The sequence below is a fragment of the Falco biarmicus genome, chromosome 6 (genome assembly GCF_023638135.1).
Source record: "Falco biarmicus isolate bFalBia1 chromosome 6, bFalBia1.pri, whole genome shotgun sequence".
Lineage (NCBI taxonomy): Eukaryota > Metazoa > Chordata > Aves > Falconiformes > Falconidae > Falco > Falco biarmicus.
This window is the reverse complement of record NC_079293.1, coordinates 82,754,651-82,777,528: the sequence shown is the minus strand read 5'-3', so window position 1 is coordinate 82,777,528 and position 22,878 is coordinate 82,754,651. Positions and strand designations below refer to the sequence as shown.

The 22,878-nt window shown below is 37.8% G+C and overlaps 1 protein-coding gene across 7 annotated transcripts in view; it reads right to left on the bottom strand.

Moving 5' to 3' along the window:
- ACTN2 (actinin alpha 2) overlaps positions 1-22,878 on the bottom strand; it is a 69,785-nt gene that overhangs the window by 43,411 nt on the left and 3,496 nt on the right. For all 7 annotated transcript variants that reach the window (XM_056344447.1, XM_056344442.1, XM_056344445.1 and 4 more), the window contains exons 2-3: positions 1,375-1,489; positions 4-123 (exon numbers count right to left, since the gene is read on the bottom strand). In XM_056344447.1, the coding sequence (XP_056200422.1) occupies positions 4-123; positions 1,375-1,489 (235 nt within the window). The remainder of the gene's footprint in view (positions 1-3; positions 124-1,374; positions 1,490-22,878) is intronic.

Below are 22,878 nucleotides of genomic sequence, written 5' to 3'. Positions count from 1 at the left end.
TACCTTCTGCACCAATTGACACAAGTTTCACTCCTTTGCTGGCAATATAATCCAGAGCTTTGTTGACATTCGCAATTTTATGGAAGCGCATCTTCCCTCTGTCTGGTTTCGGTAGTCTTTCTCCTGCAGAATAATAAATTTAACATGGTTATTGTTACCTACGCCTGTGATAGAACTCAAGAGTGAATGTGCCCTGAACACTGTCTAAAAGTTAGCAGTTATTTTAACAAGGATTTTTCTGAAAGAATGTCAAATAGCTTTGAACAAAACACTGAAGAGAAAATACAAAAATTGAAACATCTGACTTAGATCTTCCTGATACAGCAGTAAAACCAGATTAAAATTTTTATGTTTGCCCTAAACGTCTGGAAGATATGTAGAGTGCTTCCTCCTGCTCAACTTCTGGTTCATTGCTGCTGTCTGTGGTACAGTAGCTGAATGTTAAGAAGGCAGGATGTTCCCAGAGCTCATCACCCTTACCTGCCTGACTGTAAGAGGCTGGACTCTATCCAGCAGATTAGCCCGAGCATCCTTCCACACCTGACCAAGAACAATGGCTTTCCACAACCTCATCCAGTACAGCAGAGCAGCAGATTTCAGAGCATAGGCTGATGTGTTTGAATGAATTTATCTTTTCAATTGATCACAATAATTTCTGAAAATATGACTCTCCATTTCATGAAGAGTGATCATTTGAAGACCTTCTTTCCCCACTGAGATTTCCAGCAAAAATTTAAATTGTCTTAAAAATCGTCTTGCCCTTTTTCACCTTTATTGTGTGTCTGTAACTTGAGCTATTCCCTTCTAATTCAGGGGCATTCTAAGTATACCTTGGCAACTGCGCCTCTGAATAACACGTAAAACAGGTGACATAATGAGTTTACATCAGTTAGTCAAAAAGAGTTCTTGGATCTTCCACTTTTCTGAAAAATAAGAAATATTTCTTGTGACTAAATATTGATCTAGTTTTGCTTTAGGCACTCACTTTTGAAAGCATTGCTTGCTCCAATAAAGCAATTTTAAAAAACCCAAACTTTTAGTATAAAAGTGGAGTAGAATTAATTTGTAAACTAAGTGTAAAGCCTTTTTAATTGTTAGGGATTAAGACAGGTCCTCAATGTATTTGGTTTGTCCAACAACACTGTGATGCCAGTGATCCATTGATACCACTGTGGTATCCGGGAACACAAGCACAAAACAGAAGATTTTGGAGCTTTTTTTCCCTCTCTTTTGTTTTACAGTGTGTTTTATCTCTCACTTTTCAGCTTACTTAGAGTTTGTATTCTCTGTTTTGAATTGTTAACAATTTTTGTTCTTTTAAGTGTGTTTCATTTAGTGTGCTGTAAATAAAGAGCAAACTTTATTTTAGCCAACCTGAGATAACTTCCAAGAGGAGCATCAGTTTGAGGCCGTTCCTGAAGTCCTCCTCAATGTTCTCAATCTGTGTGCCTGCTTTCCTCAGGTGGGAATTGCACCAGGCTGTAAACGTCTGTAATAGTAATTTTTAAAAAAAAAACACTTATCAACAAAGCATTTTCCAAAACAACTGCTAAGCCATCTAAGTAAACACTGCATCTGAGATTTTCACTACTGCCTTAGAAATTTGGATGTCCAACTCCCATTAATTTTATACATGTTGCTGAGTTCAATATTCTTATCCCAGGTGTTCGTGAAGATGCAAAGCATTGCTTGATTAGAAGCAATATTTTGCTAGACTCTGCTCATAAATGCATCCCAAAAAAAGATCTAAACATAAAGGTAAAATTTGCCTAATAGTTATTACTATATTTAACATTTTATGAGTACATAATTTTATGTTGGGACTCACCTGTTAGACATTCTTCCTGAAAAAATTGACACGATGTAAAGGAAGCTGTGTGACAGTAAATGTAGGCAATATCAAGCAAAAACTTCTACTACTGGAATTCATGCCATGATAAACAGTTCTTACACAGATTATCTATGCCAGGGACAAGGAACATGCATTTCTCACAGGCAGGAGGTTGTGAGAACACTCTTTAGGATGAAGTAACTGAAGAGACTTCACACAGCAAGGATACTAGCAAAATGGCATCTGCTCCTACTTGTAACTACAGTGAGAAACAACACCTTTTGAAAACATGGACAATTACAATGGATTTTGAAAGTTTACAATAATTCAAGTGCAGAGGTTTCACACTCAGCCCCTGCAGACATGGCCTGCCTTACCAAGGGTGTTATTTTTAAACTGTATTGTATAATTTCCAGAAAACTACCACAACTTCATGAAACACACAAATGCAGGTACTTAAGTTTGGAGGACAAAAATAGTCACAAAAGCAACCATGAGATTTCTCTCTCCATGGAGAACAACCAAGTCTGCTTTTACTTGCAGACATAAAAAGCAGAACTATGTTGATCTACAGAGGTCACACACACATTACCTTTTGTATGAATGAAATCAAAACACCAGCTACTATAAAATTTAGTAGTGAAAATTAGTTTGTTTTCAAATATTCATTACTTCTCAGCCTTCTGACAAATTCTCCTTGCCTTTCAGTGTCTGTTATGATATTTAAAGCAAGTTTGTATTTACTAAGTATTTCAGCAGGTATAACTCTAGGTATAACAAGCCCATACATTTTGGTAAGTTAGATTTCACCTACCTAAAAATGTCACATATCTAGAATTCTTCTTTTGCTATTTCAAATTAACATAGTTGTAAAAACATCTGAAGTAAATAATTTAAAAAATAAAATATACCCTAAATCCCCATTGTTAATATGATATTTCCTTTGGGCTTTTTTTTTTTTCTTGCCGGTTTTTTTAGACTATTTGATTTCGGATCTCTCAGAAACAGAATAAGAAGGGCTAGTAGATGAAGGTGAAAACTTTCCCTGGACTGAATCTTGTAAACTCTATACAGAGTTCATACCTTAAGAGCATATAGATTGAATTTTCAAAAATGGTTTATTCTCAAAAATACAACTTTCTGTTAATGAATTACATTTTGATTGTTGTTGTGTTTGACTGAATTTATGGGAAGAATTTATGTGCAGCTTGCTGGGCTCTTTTCTCAGAGCTCCTGCCGTGACAAGGAACAGCTTGCTAAAATTTAGTGTTTCCTCCTACCCAATTGAAAGGAAGAAGGAGGAAGTGCGATGGGTATGGGGGAGCTGTACAGTGAATTCCCTAATTCTAGATATCCAGGGAAAGGGGGAGAGAGAAGATAGAATTCAAAGTGGTTCTGGGCAGGGTCCTGTTGACCTGCAGAGGATGAGTTGCAGGCAGAGGCAGAAGTAAGTCATCCTGTGTGCAGATGGAGGTAAGTCTGGCTGCAGCTGAAGCATCTCTGCAAATACATCTATTTTAATAAAGGGATGTTAGCTTGAAAAGCACTCAGGAAGATGAATCATTCCTGATTTTAAGGTAACTAGCTTTACTGAGCTCATGGGAGACCTGAAACAAGAGTGTATCGAGCATCATAACATAGATACTAGGCACCTCTGCCCTCAGGGCTCAACATGATGGAGTCTTAGGATGGTATTTGGTTTGGATCATTATAGGGTTAGGATCTAGTTTATAAGGCTAATTTGTCTGCCTCAAGCAGTATCTGTTTTAGTGACAAGTATCTAAAAAGGCTTAGCACCACATTAAGTCATTTGCAAATACTAAAAATTCTAACAAGCATCCTTGGAAGGAGCAATATTATGGTAATACAGGGAAAAAAACAGCTGAAAGCACTCAAGGATAAATATGCAATAAATATGAGAAAGCTGAACCACTAAATGAACAAGCCTTTCATGAATTAAGGTAAGTGATGGACATGTGCTTATCTGCAGATGTTATTGCAGATTGTAGAATTGTTCCAAGCATACCATGCTCAAGTCAGGGAGGAATTTGGAGAAAAACCTCAGCCATTTCCATCTCTTCTTTTAAACATTTATGGTGAACGTTTTGACCTTGTACTACTCCAATAAATGAGTTTTCCCCATTTTTTCATGTAATTAAGAGTTCAATGGCAACAACCCCACCAGTTGAGTAGTTTTAAAATACGAATCTGATTCCTACTGTGAAGAAAGCTATTTCTCAATTAGTTTCTTAAGAAGAAACGGAACCTGTAATTTCTTAGCTCATATATGCGTATATAAATATATATATATAAAAGCAAATTAGAATTTTGTCTACCTCTAATCTCACTGTGGTCCTCTACTTCGCCTCTACAACAGCTGATTCATCTTACCAGATGCCACTGACGCAAAGCATAAGTTTTATCCAAAGATCTCAGTGTTTTCAAATAATTTAAATAGTTTCGCTTGAATACAGACATTTTCACAGAACTGAATTTGCTGAGACACAAACTGTCTTCTCAGTCTTGTTCATTTTATGAAGACACTAAGCAGCCAACATTGCTATGATATAAACAAGGAAAAGATGCTACAACTGCTGAGTCAAGCTGTTTTCAATAAATAGTTTGATGACAGTCATTCCTTTCATGGACTTCTTTTTATATCTGTAGGTTATATAAGATTCTTCCCAGTAGAACTGGCGTTTGTCATTGACATTGTAGCATTCTGAAGGATAAACTTGGAGTTACCTGCAAAGCCTCCATTCAGGAGATAACATGTTCTGCCGAAGCACTCCACTGTGTGTAGATTCTTTGTTTACACTATCTATATCTAGATAATTTAGATTCTCTTCTATATGTAGAATAAGATATTTAGATCTTTTATCTAAACTGCAGTTTCTCAGAGCTTTCAGTTTTACCAGTGCACCAGGTCATGAAATGGTGCTATCCCCTCGTGGAAGTTGTCTTGTGTCATGGAACGTGTTGAGCAGACTCTCGGCATATGGCTTCATAGCTTGGTGCCTCCCAAACAGGCTTAATTTCCTAGGACTAAACATGGTTATAGGAATGCTACTTAAGGAAGTGTTTATCATGTTTCAGAGATGCAATCCATAAGTGACTGTATTAAAGCTTTTGCAAAACTTAACTTGCAAATTTTAAGTTTCCACAATCCATATTTTATTTAACCCTCATCCTTCTACTCTTATTGTGATACCACTTGTTCTCACTACTTTGGCTTTAACAGTTCTATTCATAGTTATTAAGAAACAATTCAAAGCACGTTTAAGTCCTGGAGATCAAGATACAGCCAGCATATAGTACCCTGCAAATTTGTAATCCACTGGGATTTAAAAGCTATTAAATGACTTAGACAAAGCAAATTCCTTTTTCTGCTGAGCTGTACTGTACATTTCAGAGTATCAGATTGCCCACAGAAACAAGGCAGGACTGAAGGCACCAAGCTGAATACTTGGGGATATAAACAAGTGCCTAGAAAGCAAGACATTTCTTTTTAGCATTTTTTTACAATAGGTGGCTCTGCAAATTTAATAAATAAATAAATAACATTTCTCCTTTCCAGTGTTGTTACTACAAAAGAAACTTTGCTGACATTCTTAGATGAGAGACCACAGAAGAGGGGATGCAGGGCAGGAAGCCAAACAGTTTGCAGTCTCACAGGTCAGTGTTCTCTTAATGCACTGTTAATTGCCTCCTGCTGTCACAGGTCTATTCTGGAAAAGCTAACTCCAGAAAAGGGAGCACAGCTGATGTTCTGTGCCCACTTAGCCTTACTGTGAAGACTGCCAATAGCATATTCTCTGTAATTTGGATTGATAGATCTGTGAGGACAAAGTGTGTACCTGGGGGAAAACAAAGCCTTACCTGGTAATTTATTCAGGTCACTTAATTTTGCAAGCCCTTGATAAGTGGAATTGCAACCAAGGGGCAGAAAAAAGAAAACCAATTATCAATCAACTGAAGTTAATGCCGAAAAATAAGAGTATGCCTGCTCTGTGCAAGTATTTTTACACATCCGCAATGAAGGACATGCTTGGATGCAAAAAGTGGTATCTCTGAGAGCTCAGTTTTTCCCAAACTCCTGAGAAAGCTCACATGTTCTTGTTATGGAAGTGTAATGATAAATTGCTTTTGATAGTGTTTCAAAGCCAGAAAACAAGATGCTATAATAACAAGCTTCATACATGTATATGATAATGGGGATACAGAGAACTGAGAAAGCACCAGGTACCATCCTCTCCAATACCGTTATTCATCAGTGGGTCACAAGACTTGTTCCACCTGCTGAAGATACAGGGTAAATTTCTAGTTTGGCACCCACAGTGAGTCCAAAATGTACATCAGCAAAACAGCAGCATAACTCACATGGGGACAGGTACAGGAGAGCTACTCCACAAGTTCAGGAAGATTTATTTATTTGTGCTCAGACTTGAAATTGGGAAGTGGGTCAAGCCCAATAAAGGACTGGAGACTCATATTCTATTTAGTATGTATTTCTCACAACAAAAGTTGACACTGCCTTTCACTGTCTCCAACTCAAATCAACTTCTGTCAACTATATTTACAAGTTTTAAAAAACAATACTGATTTCAAAAGGCATGTGACTGCTTGTCTGTACCCCTACCAGAAAGGCTACTGGGCCACATGAATCATTTGGGTTTTGAGTTTCTAGCCTTTCTGTAACATATACATAAGACAATATAGATAAAATCCGATTTTAACCTATGAGTTACAAAACATATTGCATGAATAGAAAATTTAGTATTTCCTGTGTCTATTAAGTAAAGCAGAATCACAACTCATTTTAACTGGACCTTAAATTCTAATACCCAAGCAGGAGAACATACCTGAAGAAAATTAACTTCAAGTATAAACAATCAATACATTTATTTACATACATATGTTATCCTTAATTATCTCAGTCTGATAGAGTTGTTTGTTAAAACTCTGCTTTATAGTGCTTCTTCTAAAGTATTTTTCCTCTCTGCTTGTGCTAGCTGAGGGTCTTCATTACTTCAAGGCTAAATGGGATGCAGTGATTCACTCTGTAGTTATACAGGACATTACTGGGCTCTGAGCACATGGCAAGGGTGTTACAGAAGGAGCTCTGCCAGAACATTCTCACTAGGCCAGACCGAGGCTTCCTCTTGAAGAATTTCCCATCTGTCAGTTATCGAAATTTTAAAATATAAGTTGTGAACCTGCAACGTGATCTCCTAGCTCCTGTGTCCACACAGTGTTCTGCCTGCAGAATCAGGGCTTTTCTCTGGGCTGGGGATACAGTCTGCGTTGACCCTCATTCTCTTAACTATTTAATTCTGCTCCCAAAAGAAGGGACATGAAGGTGAAACACAAAAGAAAATTGCTCAGACTTTATAAACTAGCTTGATGTGAACCAATGACTACACATGACATCTTTCAGATGCTCCTAGAACATCTAGATCAGCTGCGCTTTTAGTATATTAGATGCATGAGTATAGTTTTAGGAATTAAAAATAAATCAAACCTTACATCTTACTTGTTGGTTTGAATTATTATTACTTTCCCCTTGCTCTTATTTCCCCTTGCAATAGAAGCCTAAATGAATTGGTACACGTTAGTAAAATAACTAGAGTATCTCTAACAGGAGCGGTGGATCACCAGTACAGCTTGATTATGCCAGATCCCTTGGTAGGCAAAGTGGGATTTTAACACTAAACACACAAGAGCACAGCAACAGCTCAAATGAAGCACAGAGAAAGTACAGTGACGGATGCAATGAAGGCTAAGGTTGGGGAAATGTTGAGTATGTTCCAAAAGGCCATTAAAAGGAAACCCGCAAATCACAGGCAGTATGTCAAGTCAAATTCCTGGGAACAACAGAAAGGATAGCATAGAATCATCTCACAAAGGAGGTTAGAAGCTCCATCACAAGGTCCCCAAATCCAAAGTTGGGGAGAGCCCTCCCTGCTCCAGCACATCCATCTATATAGCTCAACAGATGGTGTCAAAGATGATATGCTAGCGTACTGCTCTAGTAGCTAAGGGAACTTCACCCCAGTTCCTTAATGTTACCATTCACAGGAGACATTGTCAAAGGGGTGCGTTCACCACCCAGAACATTGCACATCTTGCTAGCATTCTGCATTTCGCTTGCATGGAAGAGCCTGGGGAGACCTCAGTCCTTACAGAGCAGGTGGCCTAATGCCATGTGAGTCTAAGGTTTCCTGTAAAACATGCAACTCCCTCCCAGCACTGAATGATTGCATGTCTGTTTTACAGGATTCACTATTAACAACAACAACTAAAAAAACAAAAACAAAAACCCACCAACAAATCAGAGCCTGTAACTATCGCTTCAAGAATAATTTGGCAAGGCTGAACCCCAAGAAATGTCCGGAAAATGTTTGAGCCTTTTGTTACAAAGTGAATGACATTAGCTCTTTCTTTCTGAGGAGAAACCAGAGAAAGGTTATGTCTTCCCATTCATCTAAAATGGAAGAAAAAATCAGGAGGCAGCAAGATGTATGGGAAATTCAGCATGGCTCACTGCATGCACTGTCCTCTTCTCAGCCTTTTTTTTTCTTAAGGGAAGAACACGAAGGAAAGGAAGGAAGATAAGATGTTTCACAAGGTCTTTGGAGGGGCTAACACAATTCAAATATTTCAAGGTCTATTAGGAGCAGGCCGATAATATCTTTATTGGATCACCTGATATAGTTGGAAAAGAGAAGTTTTCAGGCATCTAAGCCCATCTATACACGTGAGCGAGAAGCATCAGTCTTAAGCACGAAAATATAGGTAAGTCTTCACACTGCTCAGGACTCTGATGGACCTTTGGTATGATGCTACAACAGCTCTGTTCCCTGAAGGAAGCTCCTTCCTTTTTTATTACTGTTCATTACCCATTTATGAAAGTTTTACAGCAGCAAGCATCTGTATGATCCACATACGTGACTTCTCAAAATACATGCAGTCCCATAGGATTGTCTGCTTATGTATTTTTATCAGTTTAAAATAATTCTGCCTATTTTAAACTTGTTTTCAATCTGAAACATTGATATTTTAGAAAAACATGCAATGTTTAAAATTCCATTTGAGACTAAAAAGTGTACAGGATCTGTAGGACAAATCTACTCTCCTTTTCTGGATTTTCAAGAATCACTCAAACAAGAGAACCCTGCTCAGAAAAATAACACAGAAATAAAAGAGAATGAAATTAAAATCTTTAGTAAAAGAATGGGCATGGGTTTACCTTGTATTATAAAAACTCAAGATATCTTTACCCATTTCTACAATACAACTACAACCTATTCAGTTTGTTAGGGTGAAGATTCTAGAAAGACAAAGGAACTGTCAGGAAAAAAGCCCATCACCCTACTGTCTACTTCTGGTGTGTTCTTTTAATTCTGAATATGTTTTAACACATTCCTATCACTAAGCAGACCAGAGTGGTCTGTGGTAAATTTACATGTGGTAAATTTAATAATAAATTTATTTTTAAAAGAGAAACACACTCTTACGGGTGATAAAAGGTTTGGCATATTTTATTTATGCAGAAGTGGGAAACTTCCCTAGGCAAGTAGCATCAAGCTGCGCAGAATCCAATCTTATATTTAAAAATTTAAACTTCCAAGGACAAGCAAGCAAAAACTTGTGTTATACTGCCTTTCTAAGCCTGCATTTAGGTACATGCATGTCCACCTCTCATGATTTTGCCTGTCTAAACTCTAGCCATTCGTCCTAATTCCACTAGCTAAACTAGAGTATTTTGAAGGTCCCCCCACCAGGACTCTGCAGAAACAGATCTCTTTTATGTCACATAACTAAGCTGGTTGCAACAGCAGAGAGCTATTCATCCAAGAGCAAAACTAAACACAAAACCCTATGAAAAAAATTTGAAAAAAAAAAGCGTTTAGCATGTCAGAAAGTTTATTCTACTAATGGTGAGTAATGGCTCACTATTAAGTCCAAAGACTTATGAAGTATACTTCTGTAGGAATCTGGCCTCAAGTGTTTCCTATACTACACTTTATTTACTCATTTAGATGGCAGAATAAAGTCTATGCTTATAACATTTGAAAATGACAGCAAAATGATGGGCCTGTATGCATGTTTCATGACAGAGCTACAGTTCAAACAAATCTTGATGAATGAGTGAAATGACTTGAAGAAGGCTGGATGCAGGTTAGCAAGAAGTCTGAAGTACTGCCCCACTCCAGAAATAAATAATGGCAAAAACATAGGATGGAGAACTACTGGCAAGGCAGTAGTACTGAAGAAGAGAATCTGGGAATAACAGTGGATCACAACCTAACCTGATTTTAAAATGTTGCGCTGTTATAAAAGGCAAATACAGTACTGGACTGTCTAAGCAGAAGAATGGTGTATCAGTATCTGAAGTATTTCTTCCAGTCTCCTTAGTGCTAGAAAGGGATTAGCTGTAATATTGTCCCCTCTTTTGGGCACAAAATTCAGGAATAATATAGACCAGTTAGAGAGAATCCATGAAACAGCCATGAAAAGAACAAAATTCTAGAAAATTTCATCTATGAAAAATATAGAACCATTGGACAGGTTTAATCATGAGAAGTCTGAAAAGAAAGTAATAATTGTCTCAACCATTTAAGAAGTCACAACAGAGAGAAGAATAAATCAGTTCTCTGTGCTCACTGAAGACAGAGCTTAAGATAGATAGTCATGAGCTTGAACAGTGAGGGAGATTTAGATTGATTTGTAACTTTAGAAGCAGTGAAGTATTGGAAGAGATTGGCTGGGTCAATGTGCAATCCTTCTTCTTGGACATCATCAAACACAAGTTAGATAAATGTGTCAAGAACGCCATGAGCATATTTGCTTCTGCATGAATGTAGGGGAATGGACTAAGTGCTTTCCCAGGTTCTTCCAGTCACACTTTCTATGATGTTCATGGAAGACTCCCGTCCTCAATGACATCTACACTGCAGTCTTGCAAAGGGAGAATAAGCAAGAAAACTCTTTTTCCTTCCAGATTCTGTGTCCAAGAAGCTCTAAAACTTTGGTAAATATGTTAGCCAAAGAGTACAAAATAAGAAGTCATTCAGCAGAAACAACTCCTTTTTAGGAATCCAAGCACTTGGCATGCAGCAGATAGCTGTAAATTTTGTTTCTGTCAGTGTGTTCTTTCTGCAACCATCTCCATTTCCCCCTCCTGCTTTCATGACTCCCTAATTTCCCTTAGCAAAAAGAAATTTAATATTGAAGGAAAGGATATTGGAGAAAAAGAAAGCAGAAGGGTGAAGACAGAATAATAAAGAAACAAAGTTGAAGAAATGTAATGGGATTGAGGGAAAGAAGATTCAAGTCAATAGAAGAGTGTTCACAGAAAGTTAAACATAAACAAAATTAAATAGATAGTGGATTCTATGATCTGTTCTATGAATACATACACTTCCTGAGGTCTGTATTATGACCCTGGAGAAGAGATCATGACACTTGTGTCTTCTCCCCAACTTTGTGACAGCCTTTAAGTCATTTAAGACAGGAATTTAAAAAATGCTTTTATTGTCCTAAATGTTGAGCATTTTGTGACCCATGATTCCTCTTACAGGACTATAAACCTTTAACAACGATGGGAGTAGATATTAGCCACAGCTGAGTACTTTTAAGTGTCACACCTCTGCATTCAAGGATAATGAGAATAATAAACCCTCCATATCCCACAGCACTATTGTGGGGGGAAATTCACCATTGCTTTTGTGGTGCTCAAACACTACCCTGAAAAAAAACCCAATAAAGAAGTATTAGCAAGAAAGATTTGAAAATTGACAAAACCATGAATATCTTTCAAATAATAACTGTAAAACTAATACAATCGAGAACCTACTGTGAACAGCTGGAAAGCAACACATAACAGTTACCAACATCTTCAGCATCTGTTCTCAGTCATCCAAAGTTAATTCTATGTTTAAAAATCAAAGCTAGCTGTTTAGCATAAACTAGTTACCTACTACTGTAAATCTAGTTGGATGCTGGTTACCCTTCCCTCCTTAAACTCAGTGAATTATGTGCCAGCCACTTCAGTCCGGAGAAAGAAGTCACTCAGGGAACTATTAAGAATAGCAATGACTGTGAATAACCCCACAGATGCAACCTGAGAAAGCATTTTCACATACAGAAATTGTTACAGCTTTCACCTCTAGGATGAAAAGTCACTGTCCCTACGTCTCACTAATAAGGTCAGTTTTGGGCACCTCCAATGAAGCTGCCATTTCTGGTGGTTTAAGTGATGGGGACATCTGTCCCCCTGGGAGCTAAACTGAGAGTACAACTCACCTCATAGACATTACCAAACAGCCTGCGTTAGCAACCTTGTCACTTATTCACCTGGCCTGGGTTCAAAACATTGACCTAAAAGTGAAAGGTTCCCCCCAGCCACGCATTCCCAACCAATAAATTAAAAGTCCATCTTCAGTACAAGGTTATCTTTCATCATGAGCTGGGGGGTAGGAGCTGTTAGAATATTCCACTCAGAAGGCTTCGCAAAACTGAGACTTTTAATTAATATTGTCACCACCTTGCTAAGCAGTGACAAAGGTCAGGGTTTTGCAAGTCAGCTTTCTCTTGGACATGAATGACTATTTTTGCAATATAGTTTGTTCATTCACATCATATGCATGAATCCTTGAAAAAAAGGTTGTCACAAACAGCGTCCAGGCAATACTCTGAGAACCTTTTGTCCAAATGCCAATGTCCAGCAGCCCTGAATAATTAATTCTAGATAGCTGGAGTAATGGGGAGCAATCCCTTGCTGGTTGCAGTGATCTTACCTCTTCATCTTCTTCCATCCTACTTCAATAACAATATGCCTGACATCATTTACAGATATACACTACCTTTCTGATGACGCTTTTCCTTTTATGTAAAACAACAGGTATGTTAATACCTTGTCATAACAGAATTAATACCTCTGAATTTTTATTGAATGCATTATGCAATGCATTAAAATGCTCAAGGTACAAAAATAGCACTACAGAATGGTAAATAAATGATATAATCTGTGAATAAACATAAAGTTCACAAACTACTAACAAATTTCTGAGTTATAATAACTCCCATATTAAATTGCTTTCTCTAACAAGAGTGAAAAGACAGACAGTGAATAGACTCAACATCTGAGTCCTTGCTCTTCCACCACTTTTTGTACAACTCCTTTCAAAGAGTAAAACCTCTTAACGCATCTTTACCTCACAGGAGAGGTGAGATGTAAATACGCCCTGTGGACTGAGAGTTCAAAATGCAGGTTCACAAGGGCTCTGTTCATCTCTCAGATTGAATGACTGCAGTATGTTACAGTCTCGGGTATGTTTTGCAAAATTAAAATACTGTAGCAAGTGAAAGAACTTCTATTTCACATGCCTCCAAAAACAATTATAGGTGAAAAAGTATCTGTGGATCAAGCATATTCAGAACACAGTTCTTAAATGGGAGTAAAGTTTTAAAAACAAAAACAAATGGAAAAAAAGGGCTAAAGGAATAATAGAAATGCAAAGTTTTGAATCATCTTTTTTTGGCCAATGGCTTTTGTTTTCCTTTCTTTTCAGATATTGTTCTCGTATTTCCCTTGAAGGAAGAGCTCATGGACATGTCGATCTCTTTCAATAGGCCATATTGTTTCTAGCATTCAATAATTTAACAATGAACAGTTCATGATAGATTTTTTTTCTTTTAACGTGCAACACTTCCAATTTTGCCCTTCAAGATGTCTCCTACTGAAATCTGCAGAAACACAGAACCATCGCCCCCAAGGACCTGTGCCTTTTTGATAGAGACACAGCACTCCCCCGCAGCATGACTGGGAGTGTGCAGGATCCACTCCGAACCTCTGAGGACTGCCAGCTATGTGCATGGCACAACAGTATTCTCCTCTAATAGAGTAACCTAATTTTAGAGCATGCTAACCAAATATTCTCTGTTCCAATACACTGCACTTTGCAGAGCTTGAATTTACACTATAAAAAACAAGTAATTCTGACATTGCAGCCTAAAGTGGTATGGCTATAGCAACTAGTATCTCACACAGCATTCCTGATTCCTTTACACCACAGAACTTTACAGTGCATACCTACTAATAAATCAGTTCGCACCCAGTTGGCAGAGCATTAAAATAGATTTGCCATGACACTGCACAAAGTTGAGTGCAGCAAAGAAACATACGTTTTTATAAAAGCTTTAATGGACTCCATCAGTCATGCAATAAAGACTGCATCTTTGCATTTATATAGAAATACATATTTATATCTCAAAGTGCTGTCCAAAAGATACCTCTCCCCAGCCTATCAGGTAGGACACTAGGGACCTAAGCAGAGAGGCTTAAGCATGAAGTGTATAGGTTCTGTTAGAAACTCCAGTGTACTGATGCATGTTCCCAAACATCTCTCTTCCATGCATCCTCTCTTTCTTCCTCTCTCTAAGTTTTTAGATACAGATCTTGGGTGACCAAAATTAAGACAACTCCTGATACTTTGGAAGCCATATTCAATTAATGGAACAGTGAGCTATTGGCATTCTGGTGCTCTCTGGATCACTTTTGAGCAGAGTGATATTTGGGAGGTCTCAGTGTAAACAATAGTATAGACAAAGAGCCATATTTAAGGCACATTTTTTTGATCTAACTACTGAATAACAGAAGCACAAGGAAAAGAGTATTTAGTATGTTATGGGACCAAAAGATCCAACGAAAAGTTGAACTGTTATAGTGAAAAGAAATTCACTCTTTCCTACATGACTCAGAAGGAGTTCATTCTGAAACACCACCTCCCATGCTCAGCATTTCTATCAACAAACTAGAAGGCATCTTCAGAAACGGATTCACAGTAAAAATGCCAACAGGTCTGGAGGGAACAGTTTCAGCAATGGTTTGAGACCAGCCATTTTCCTGGTTTTTCTCTCCCTCTATATTCTTTTCCTACTGGCCACTTCTTCGTTATTATGGAACAAAAGTATAATATCTGTTATATTTGCTTCTTCCTGTGGAGAGTTAAAAATGAAGTACAGGTAATGCAAAAAAGGGTCTTGAATACCGTGGTGGATCTGCAAGGGACAGATCTGCAAGTGTGCTTTAAAGGTGAAGTCTGTGCCCTTTATACTGCCCGGGGCTTTCTCTCAAGTATGTTAAACAAAGAACATGCATTGCCACTACCCTATGAGTGCCAAACAAACCTTCTTATCAAAAGATCTCATCTCCCATTCTCCTTTCCAGTCTTGGGTCCTTCTCCCACCAGCTGTACCCTACAGTGCTTCTCCTGGTTTCCCAAGAGCTTCTGAACTACCACAGATAGTGCTGGCTAACATTTTTTTGTTTCAGCAGATGCATATTTAAATGACCAAATACTATTTAGGATGAGATGAAAGAAGCATTGACACATTGTAGTATGGAAGGAACTAAAGGTATGCCCTCTGGAAATAGAAGGATTAATTAAAGTAGGCTAATCCAGGATTTAGTTGACTGGATTTCTAAATGTCTTTCCCTCGCTTTCTCTGTTGATTTTCTTCACCATGCTATCTTTATCCAGTAATTATATACTACATTGCCAGGTGAGTAAGTAAATCCATTTTAAATTGGTCAATACAGTCAATCAGAGCGGAATAAAAGTATGTTCCTATCCAATTTATCAACGTTCTTTAAAACACTTCCCTAATGAGGAAAGCATGTCTCCTGACTGAGAAAGCTAAACCAGATTCTGAGAGGTTGGGGGTTTTTTTCAGTTCCACACATACATCTTTAAGTCCCTGATACCAATAAATGATGGGAAAAGTATGTCAATAGTCAGGCTCCAAGATATTTACACAGTAAATGTTGTCTATGTGGAACAGTTGAAGATCACCGAATTCAGTTTCATTTATAATCTGAACTAAGTTTTCAGTTGAAAGTCTTATGAGAAGAAAAAAGATTATTAAAAAAAAAAAGAAAAAAAAAGAAAAAAAAGAAAACCCTCATGCATTAATTCCCAATTATGGCATATTAGCCAGGTTCCTCAATGCAATATTTCTCACTATACAAAGCATATCATCTGTCTGTGCTAATTTCTTTACTATTTTCAATGTTGATTTAAAAAAATATTCAATTGTGATTTCATGTTAGTTTTAAGAATCTGTTTTTTAAACAATTTGGTAACTGCTGCTGTTAAAGATACTACTTAAACATATTGGGTTGATTAAGCTCTAATGTGGTTTTTTTATGAAGCATTAGCTAAAGAGTAACATTTTCTAATTTAAAGTATCCCGTAAGCCAGCAGACTTTCAGAAAAATTCCAGAGGTCCTAAATAATTTTTTAAAATGACAGTCAGCTTCCTAAAATAGTGAGCTTTTCTTTAAAACAGAACAAAAAGCAAAACATTACTTGGGATCTTTGGATGGCCTGATTATATATGAATATGAAATTTAACTAAGTAACCTGTTCTCAAGCACTTAACTAAGAATAGATGGGTAAATAACAATGATGGCTGTAACTGCTGAAAGCATAAACACCTGTGGTTTAGACAGTACAGTGTCTGTGATAAGCAAACTGCTTTGTCAATTAAACACACAGTTCTTTTTTTATAGCATATCTGTTCTGAACAGGAGCCATGCTGGGATTTGGGCTAAATCAAGGAAATGAAGGTCAGAGACAAAAAGGAAATGAAGCAAACTTCAGGCTCATGTATGGTGTTTTGTCTTTTAATATTAATGCCAGATGGATGATAAGTACATTATACATAATATGTACATGCACAGATATAGCTGCTTGTGTGGCTGCACTGCAAACTGCATTACTGAAATGACTTGGGATTAAGAAGTGGTAAGAGCAGGGAGGGTTGCTTCAAATTTCATCAGTTACCTGGTATATAGCAGAAGATACTGTACCAACAAATGAAGGGGACTGGAAGTCTATGGATAGAAGAGTCGAAGGTGGTCAGCTGCTCTGCCAAAGAAAACGTACAGTGGAACTACACTCCAGAGCCCAGCTGGAGATGAACTTGGACTACGGAGGTCTGCCATAGCCTAAAGAAACTCCTCTAGATGAAATAATACCCCAGAGCTACACACTCTCTTTCTTTTCTTTTTTTTTTTTCTTTTTTTTTTTTTTTAATTTGTATTTAGTGCAGCTGGGTACCAGATTTCTTCCTACTGAAGAGTGCGATGTCTTAAGTCTTGCAAGCAGTGAAAAAGCTACACTGGTGCCAAGATTAAATATAAAACAGAGTTTAAAAAAATATATCACTTAATACTAGATGGTTAAGCCTTTCTGTGAGTGCCAAAATAGCAGGCTGATTTTCGGAGGTGCAAAATAGACAGAAGTTCCTCCTGACGTCAGTGGAAATGCCTGGGTGTTCAACACCTATAAAAAATATGAGTGTTTCCTTAGATGCTTAAGGAATAATCACAGATGCTAATTTTAGACTAGGGTAGTCACTTTCCGCAGACTCCTGCTATGGTAGCAGGAGTGAGAAGGCTTTTCTAGGGGGCAGTTCAGAGCAGAAGCCATTTGCTCTAAATTAGGTTCTTCTAGTTATGAAAGTAATGTGCAGCTGGACGGATTTTGCTTACAGGTGTTTGAAGAGAAATAAGAACAAGCACCAGATTTCAAGTTGAGGAGATTCTGACAGTTAAGAGCAGTTGGAAGGAAGCATTTGAAGTAAATGGAAAATTTTATTCATATCAAGTACAGTAAACACTTAGCACTTTCATCTGTAAAGCCAGAACATAGGTATTACAAACACTGTTTTGGAGATGAAGACATGGACAAAGTGACACGTCCTTGTAACTCAAAAACAGGGAAAACTGGGATCAGACTTAGAAGCAGCAGTGCCCATTCTTGCACTTAGGACATAAATTCAGGACTAATTTTCTCACCTGTGTGCACACACAGAAATTTAAGGTCCAAATATAGAAACTAACTAAACATTAGCCAGACAACTGTCAGCTTCTGCTTCACCCTGGACAGGCCTTCTGACAGCTGAAGTGTATTTCTACAAGCTACCATTTCTAGTGGGACACTTTCCTAAAAGCGGAACACTCCATTTCAAAGATTTCTACCTCTACCTCTGCAGATGTTCTGTTCCTGCAGAGCAGGAACACCTGCCCTGTAATCCTTCTTGATCTGTATTGAAGAGTAACTTGTACTGCCGGCAGGAAGAGCTACTACAGAATATGTAAAGAAACAGTCAGAGGGTGGTCGTAACATTGTGTTTGCTGGTTAAATGATGTGGAAAGAGCTAACTTTTATCTTTAAATACATGACCAGTTTTATCAGGTAGAAAAAGAGCATTGTATAGCACCTGTATAGTTATGATCAGCTTTTTATATCAAGTCTCTCACCATGAGGCATATTTAAAACCAATAAATCCAGTGGTACTATGAGAACAAATGTCACACATCCTTATCACAGCATTTCATGAAATTATGTTCTTCAAACACTGAAGACTTGAAAATCACTCCAAACTACTAGGTATGAAATGTAATTTAGGAGGAAATGGAATGCTTGATGTGAATACATTCTGCTTCTGGTATCAGCTGAGAGTAAAGAATATATATCCATGAAAGACATATTCAGAGTCAGCAACTTTTCATTGCTCACAGTAAAGGAATACCACATCAGTTACACATTGTTTATCCCAACAATTAGGGCTCAGAAGAAATTATGCTTGGCAGTAAAGCCATCCAAAACAACTCAACTTTGCCAACGGTGTAAGCACTTTTATATTTGTTTGCTTGCATGGATATAAAATAACATGCAGGAGGAATGTCTTTTGACTTGGGACAAAGCTAAGCAGCACAAATTCCCATCTAGTTCTATTTCACTGACATGCTTCTTCCTGAACCATGTCCACCTACATTCCAGATACAAATACAATGCATCCTTCTATAAGCAGGCTCTGCAGTACAACTTCTAAAATACTACCAATATCTATATAGTATTCACCATTCACAACTAAAGAAAATCCTAATGCTCAGTCTCACTGAAATTAATTCAGTAGAATTGTACAGTGCAAAACAGAAATTAGCACCTAAACTAAACATCATTAAATGGATCAGAATTTATGCAGCGGTGATTAAATTTATGTTAGGCATTTGGTATCCAAATTTTCCATTATAATGATGAAACTCCTTTTGTCTTACTTGTAAGAGGATGGAAGGGCTTTGTTGGAAGATTTTGAACTGTGTTACCCCATTGGCAAGAAGTGGTCACAATTCAGTTTACAGAGCTGTCTTATTTTGATTTGGAAATTGGTGATGTAATCATGATATTTTTTTACTGGGATTCATTAGTTTATGGGATATACCTCAACCCTGCTTTTGCTTGCACAGGGCTACAAATTGTGTGAGTGTGAATTCCCTGTTTACTGCTGTCTCAGGGCTGAGGACCCTCAGTGCTCTTTCAAGTAGAAAACTTTGATGCCTCTCTCTTCAGCTCTCCAGTGACCCATTACAGATCCATGGCAAGATGCAGACCTCCCACCCCCAACAGATTATAGCAATGTCCACTGCTTAACACACAGCTTTTCTCTAGCTCTTAAGCACCTTGGTTAGAGCTTATGGAAACCCACTTAGATCCATACTTTCTTCCAATCCTTATTGTCTTACTAATTGGATCAGCAGACATTTTACTATATGAATTTCAGGGGAGGCTGTGGTGTGTATCTGTGAACACAGGTAGGAGGTAGCCTTAGCTTCCCATTATGAAATGATTCACATAATTTATTTTCATAGCTATACAGTTCCATTGCTGGCAGATATTTGGAGGTGAGTGGCAATTAAGAGCTGAATTAGGACTGCAGGAATTATCCATTTGACAACACTACCAAAAGCACACAGAGCCTGGAATGGGTCAACATTGAAAGTGCTGTTTGAGTTTAAATAGAAAATATAATATTGAGTAATGTATTGATTTCTCGCACTTGATATTGATAAATAAAACCTTCCCATTTGAAAAAACTACCTCCATAAACATTTCTAGTTAAGTGATTTTCATAATAGCTTTCTGTGAATTTTCCTTCATACACCAGCACCACAGTATTCAGTGCTCTCTTTAGCTGCACACCTTACTGACAGCTTCCAAGACAGAATATGAAGCACACTAAGAAAATATGGTTGTTCCACTGTCCTTTCAGCATGCTCCTCTCAAGCACCATTCCACACAAGCAACATCAGCAAGAAGAATTTAACGTGTTACTATTTTAACAAGCACTAATCTCTAAGAGGCCAATTGTACAGAACAAGCCATAAACACAACCCATATTCCTACACAGAGTGTCTCTACCATCATGGCATCTCTAGGATGAGAGAAACTGCAACTCCATGTCCGTTGCATCAGTGTCTAATATTTAGGGCAGTTATGGTATACGCTGAAATATCAAGACATGCTGTGGCAGAAAATAATGAAGTCTGTCCATTGAATACCAAGTTCTGGGTCAGACCCTATATGGGACAATCTACCACTGGGGAGGTCACTTAAAGAGCACCCAGGATTTAAAAGGAAATGAGATGTTTTATGTTTGAGTTTTAATACTAGAGGTTTTGGCATCCACTGTTTGAAAATTCTTGATGCATCTGGAGGAGAAGCATTTGGCCTTGGAGTGCTGAAACTTCATGCTACCACAGGCACACTGCATCTATAGTGGCATATATAATTTGGCAACACATTCTTCTATAGAAGACAGTCACAGTATTGGCTGAATACTAGGAAAAAAAAAGTCTAAAAAGGTGAAATTGTTTTTTGAACTATTGGTAGCAATAGAAAATCCTTATTTCAGCCTACAGAGTTCCCAAGACACTTATGTCATCCTAATTCTGTGCATGAAAGGTAGAGGCAGAGAACTGCAGTGTAGGATTCAGTATAGCAAAATATTTTTCCACTGATTAACATTCTGATTTCAAATCAGAAGGATGTTCTTCCTAACAAATCAAATCCCTTCCTGAAATTAGTCCTAAAGCTACTCAAGCCAGTACACCCATCCTTACAAGAAATATCCAACTGTTAATGGGTAAATACTAGGAATAAGTAACGAGAAGGCTGATACTCTCTTAGAAAGGGGTGTACCTTCTGCATCTATGACACCCCCTACATTCACTGCTGGCTCTCATCCAGACCCTGTTCATATTGCTTAGTTGCAGAGGGGAATCTCTGTGCCTTCTCAACAATCCCACTAGTATTCCACGTGGGTAATAAGTGTCACCTCATTAAAAACTCTCAAGAGATGGATGGTATCTCTACGCACTATGGGAGCTTACTTAACTCCAAGGCTGATTATTCAAGGAAATAATTTTGCACAGTCTAAAAAAAAAAAACACCCAAGCACTGCTGCCAACCCCGCACCAGCCCCCCCCCCAAAAAAAACAACACCAAAAAAACAAAACCCCAAACACAAAACACCACCCAACTTTGATTATTTCCATATAATCTCAGTAAGAGTGAGACATAGGCTGGAATGCCCTGTCCACACTGTAGATATTGCTATATTCTCCATCACAATGATTTCAATCCAGAGCCTGTAAATCCATGAGGAGTGGTTTTACAGTACTGAATTTTGCTGGCGGCTCCCAGACCCTCCTGCCAGTGTTCTTGTGCCTTACATCTCTTTTTCATTCATTCAGGCTTGATTATTTCTCTCCTCCTCTTCCTGGTTGAAGAATGAAGCTGTTTCCTTCTACTACTTCATCCATCTTCTCACTCACCAGTAGACTGTTTCCAGGAAGAGATTTCTGATATCGATTCCATCAACAGAAGACCATAGAAACTTCAGAGTGAATTCGGGACACTGACTGTAACTCTATTTATAGACACTGAAGTCAGACAGCACACAAGGTCAATTTCTCTTTTAGGCTGCAATGAACCTCTCAAATCTGCTGAACTTAATGAAGGTGCAGCAACACTTGAAAAAGAAGAATGTTGCCCACAATTTGTAGTCCTGGTAGCTTCTTCCAAACAATTTGCCATACACGTGACTTTCAAATGATTTTTTTTTTTTATTTGCAAGGATAATAGGAGTTGTATTACCAGCCAAAGGAGGCAATGCAGATAAAGCCTTATAGGTCAGACTGAAAGTGCAATCTGGTATGTACTTCTGAAGACTGGAAAGACACGGCTTCTTTCCTAAAGAACCTTTTCCAAAGTCCTCACTAATGCACAGCATTCAGTGTCATCAAGAAGATTTGCATTCACAAAGAGTGCAATATCAAGATAAAGAAATATTCAGAGTCTTCTTTTTTATTTTACACCAGTGTAAAAAAACATCAAAATGGTCAGAAATTGCATTGACACTTAAATTAAAACCCTTCTGCACTAACAAAGTGCTCGTATCAGGGCCATGCAGCAATCTAGAATAAGACCATTTGTCTACAATATCAGTAAGGCAAGGAGCATGTTTCCAGTTCTTTCCTTACGTCTATTAGTGCAACAGTGTCAGATATATCCGAATAACTGAAGAAGACCCATATGAATTATGTGGAGCCAGTTTAGTGCTTTACAGTACAATACAACTGTCCTGAAGAAGGGATAACACCTGTTTCACAACCTTCAGATCGTTATCCTAAAGGCTTAAGACTTCCTTGAAAAACTAACAAACCACATTTCACGTCAAAGTTTAAAAAAGCACACTCCTATAATAAATTATTTATAGAAAAAAATACAAATTATAAAGAGCACCATTTAACACACAGCTCACTGAGTGATATTGGCAGTTCAAATGCACTGCAAACAATACGTTTGCATTTTGAGCTAGCGTCATTGTGCTTTGTTTCCTAAGCTGCAGGGACACTTCATTTTTCTACTTTCCTCTTATTTATATTGAGATACAGGCTAGTGAAAACTAAAAGATTTTTTATGTTTGTTGAACTTCTTTTTTGGAACTTAAAAAATAAATTTATCATGGAGAAAAGAGAAATCAGGTTTTAAGTCTTCCACTATGAACGAGAATGATTTTTACGTCCAGCAGGGTAGGGACTGAAAGACAGCTAATCACTAGCCTGATGTACCATAAAACCAACCACTTCTATCAGTTGTTACAAGTATCGCTGCTATCCTCTTCTGAGG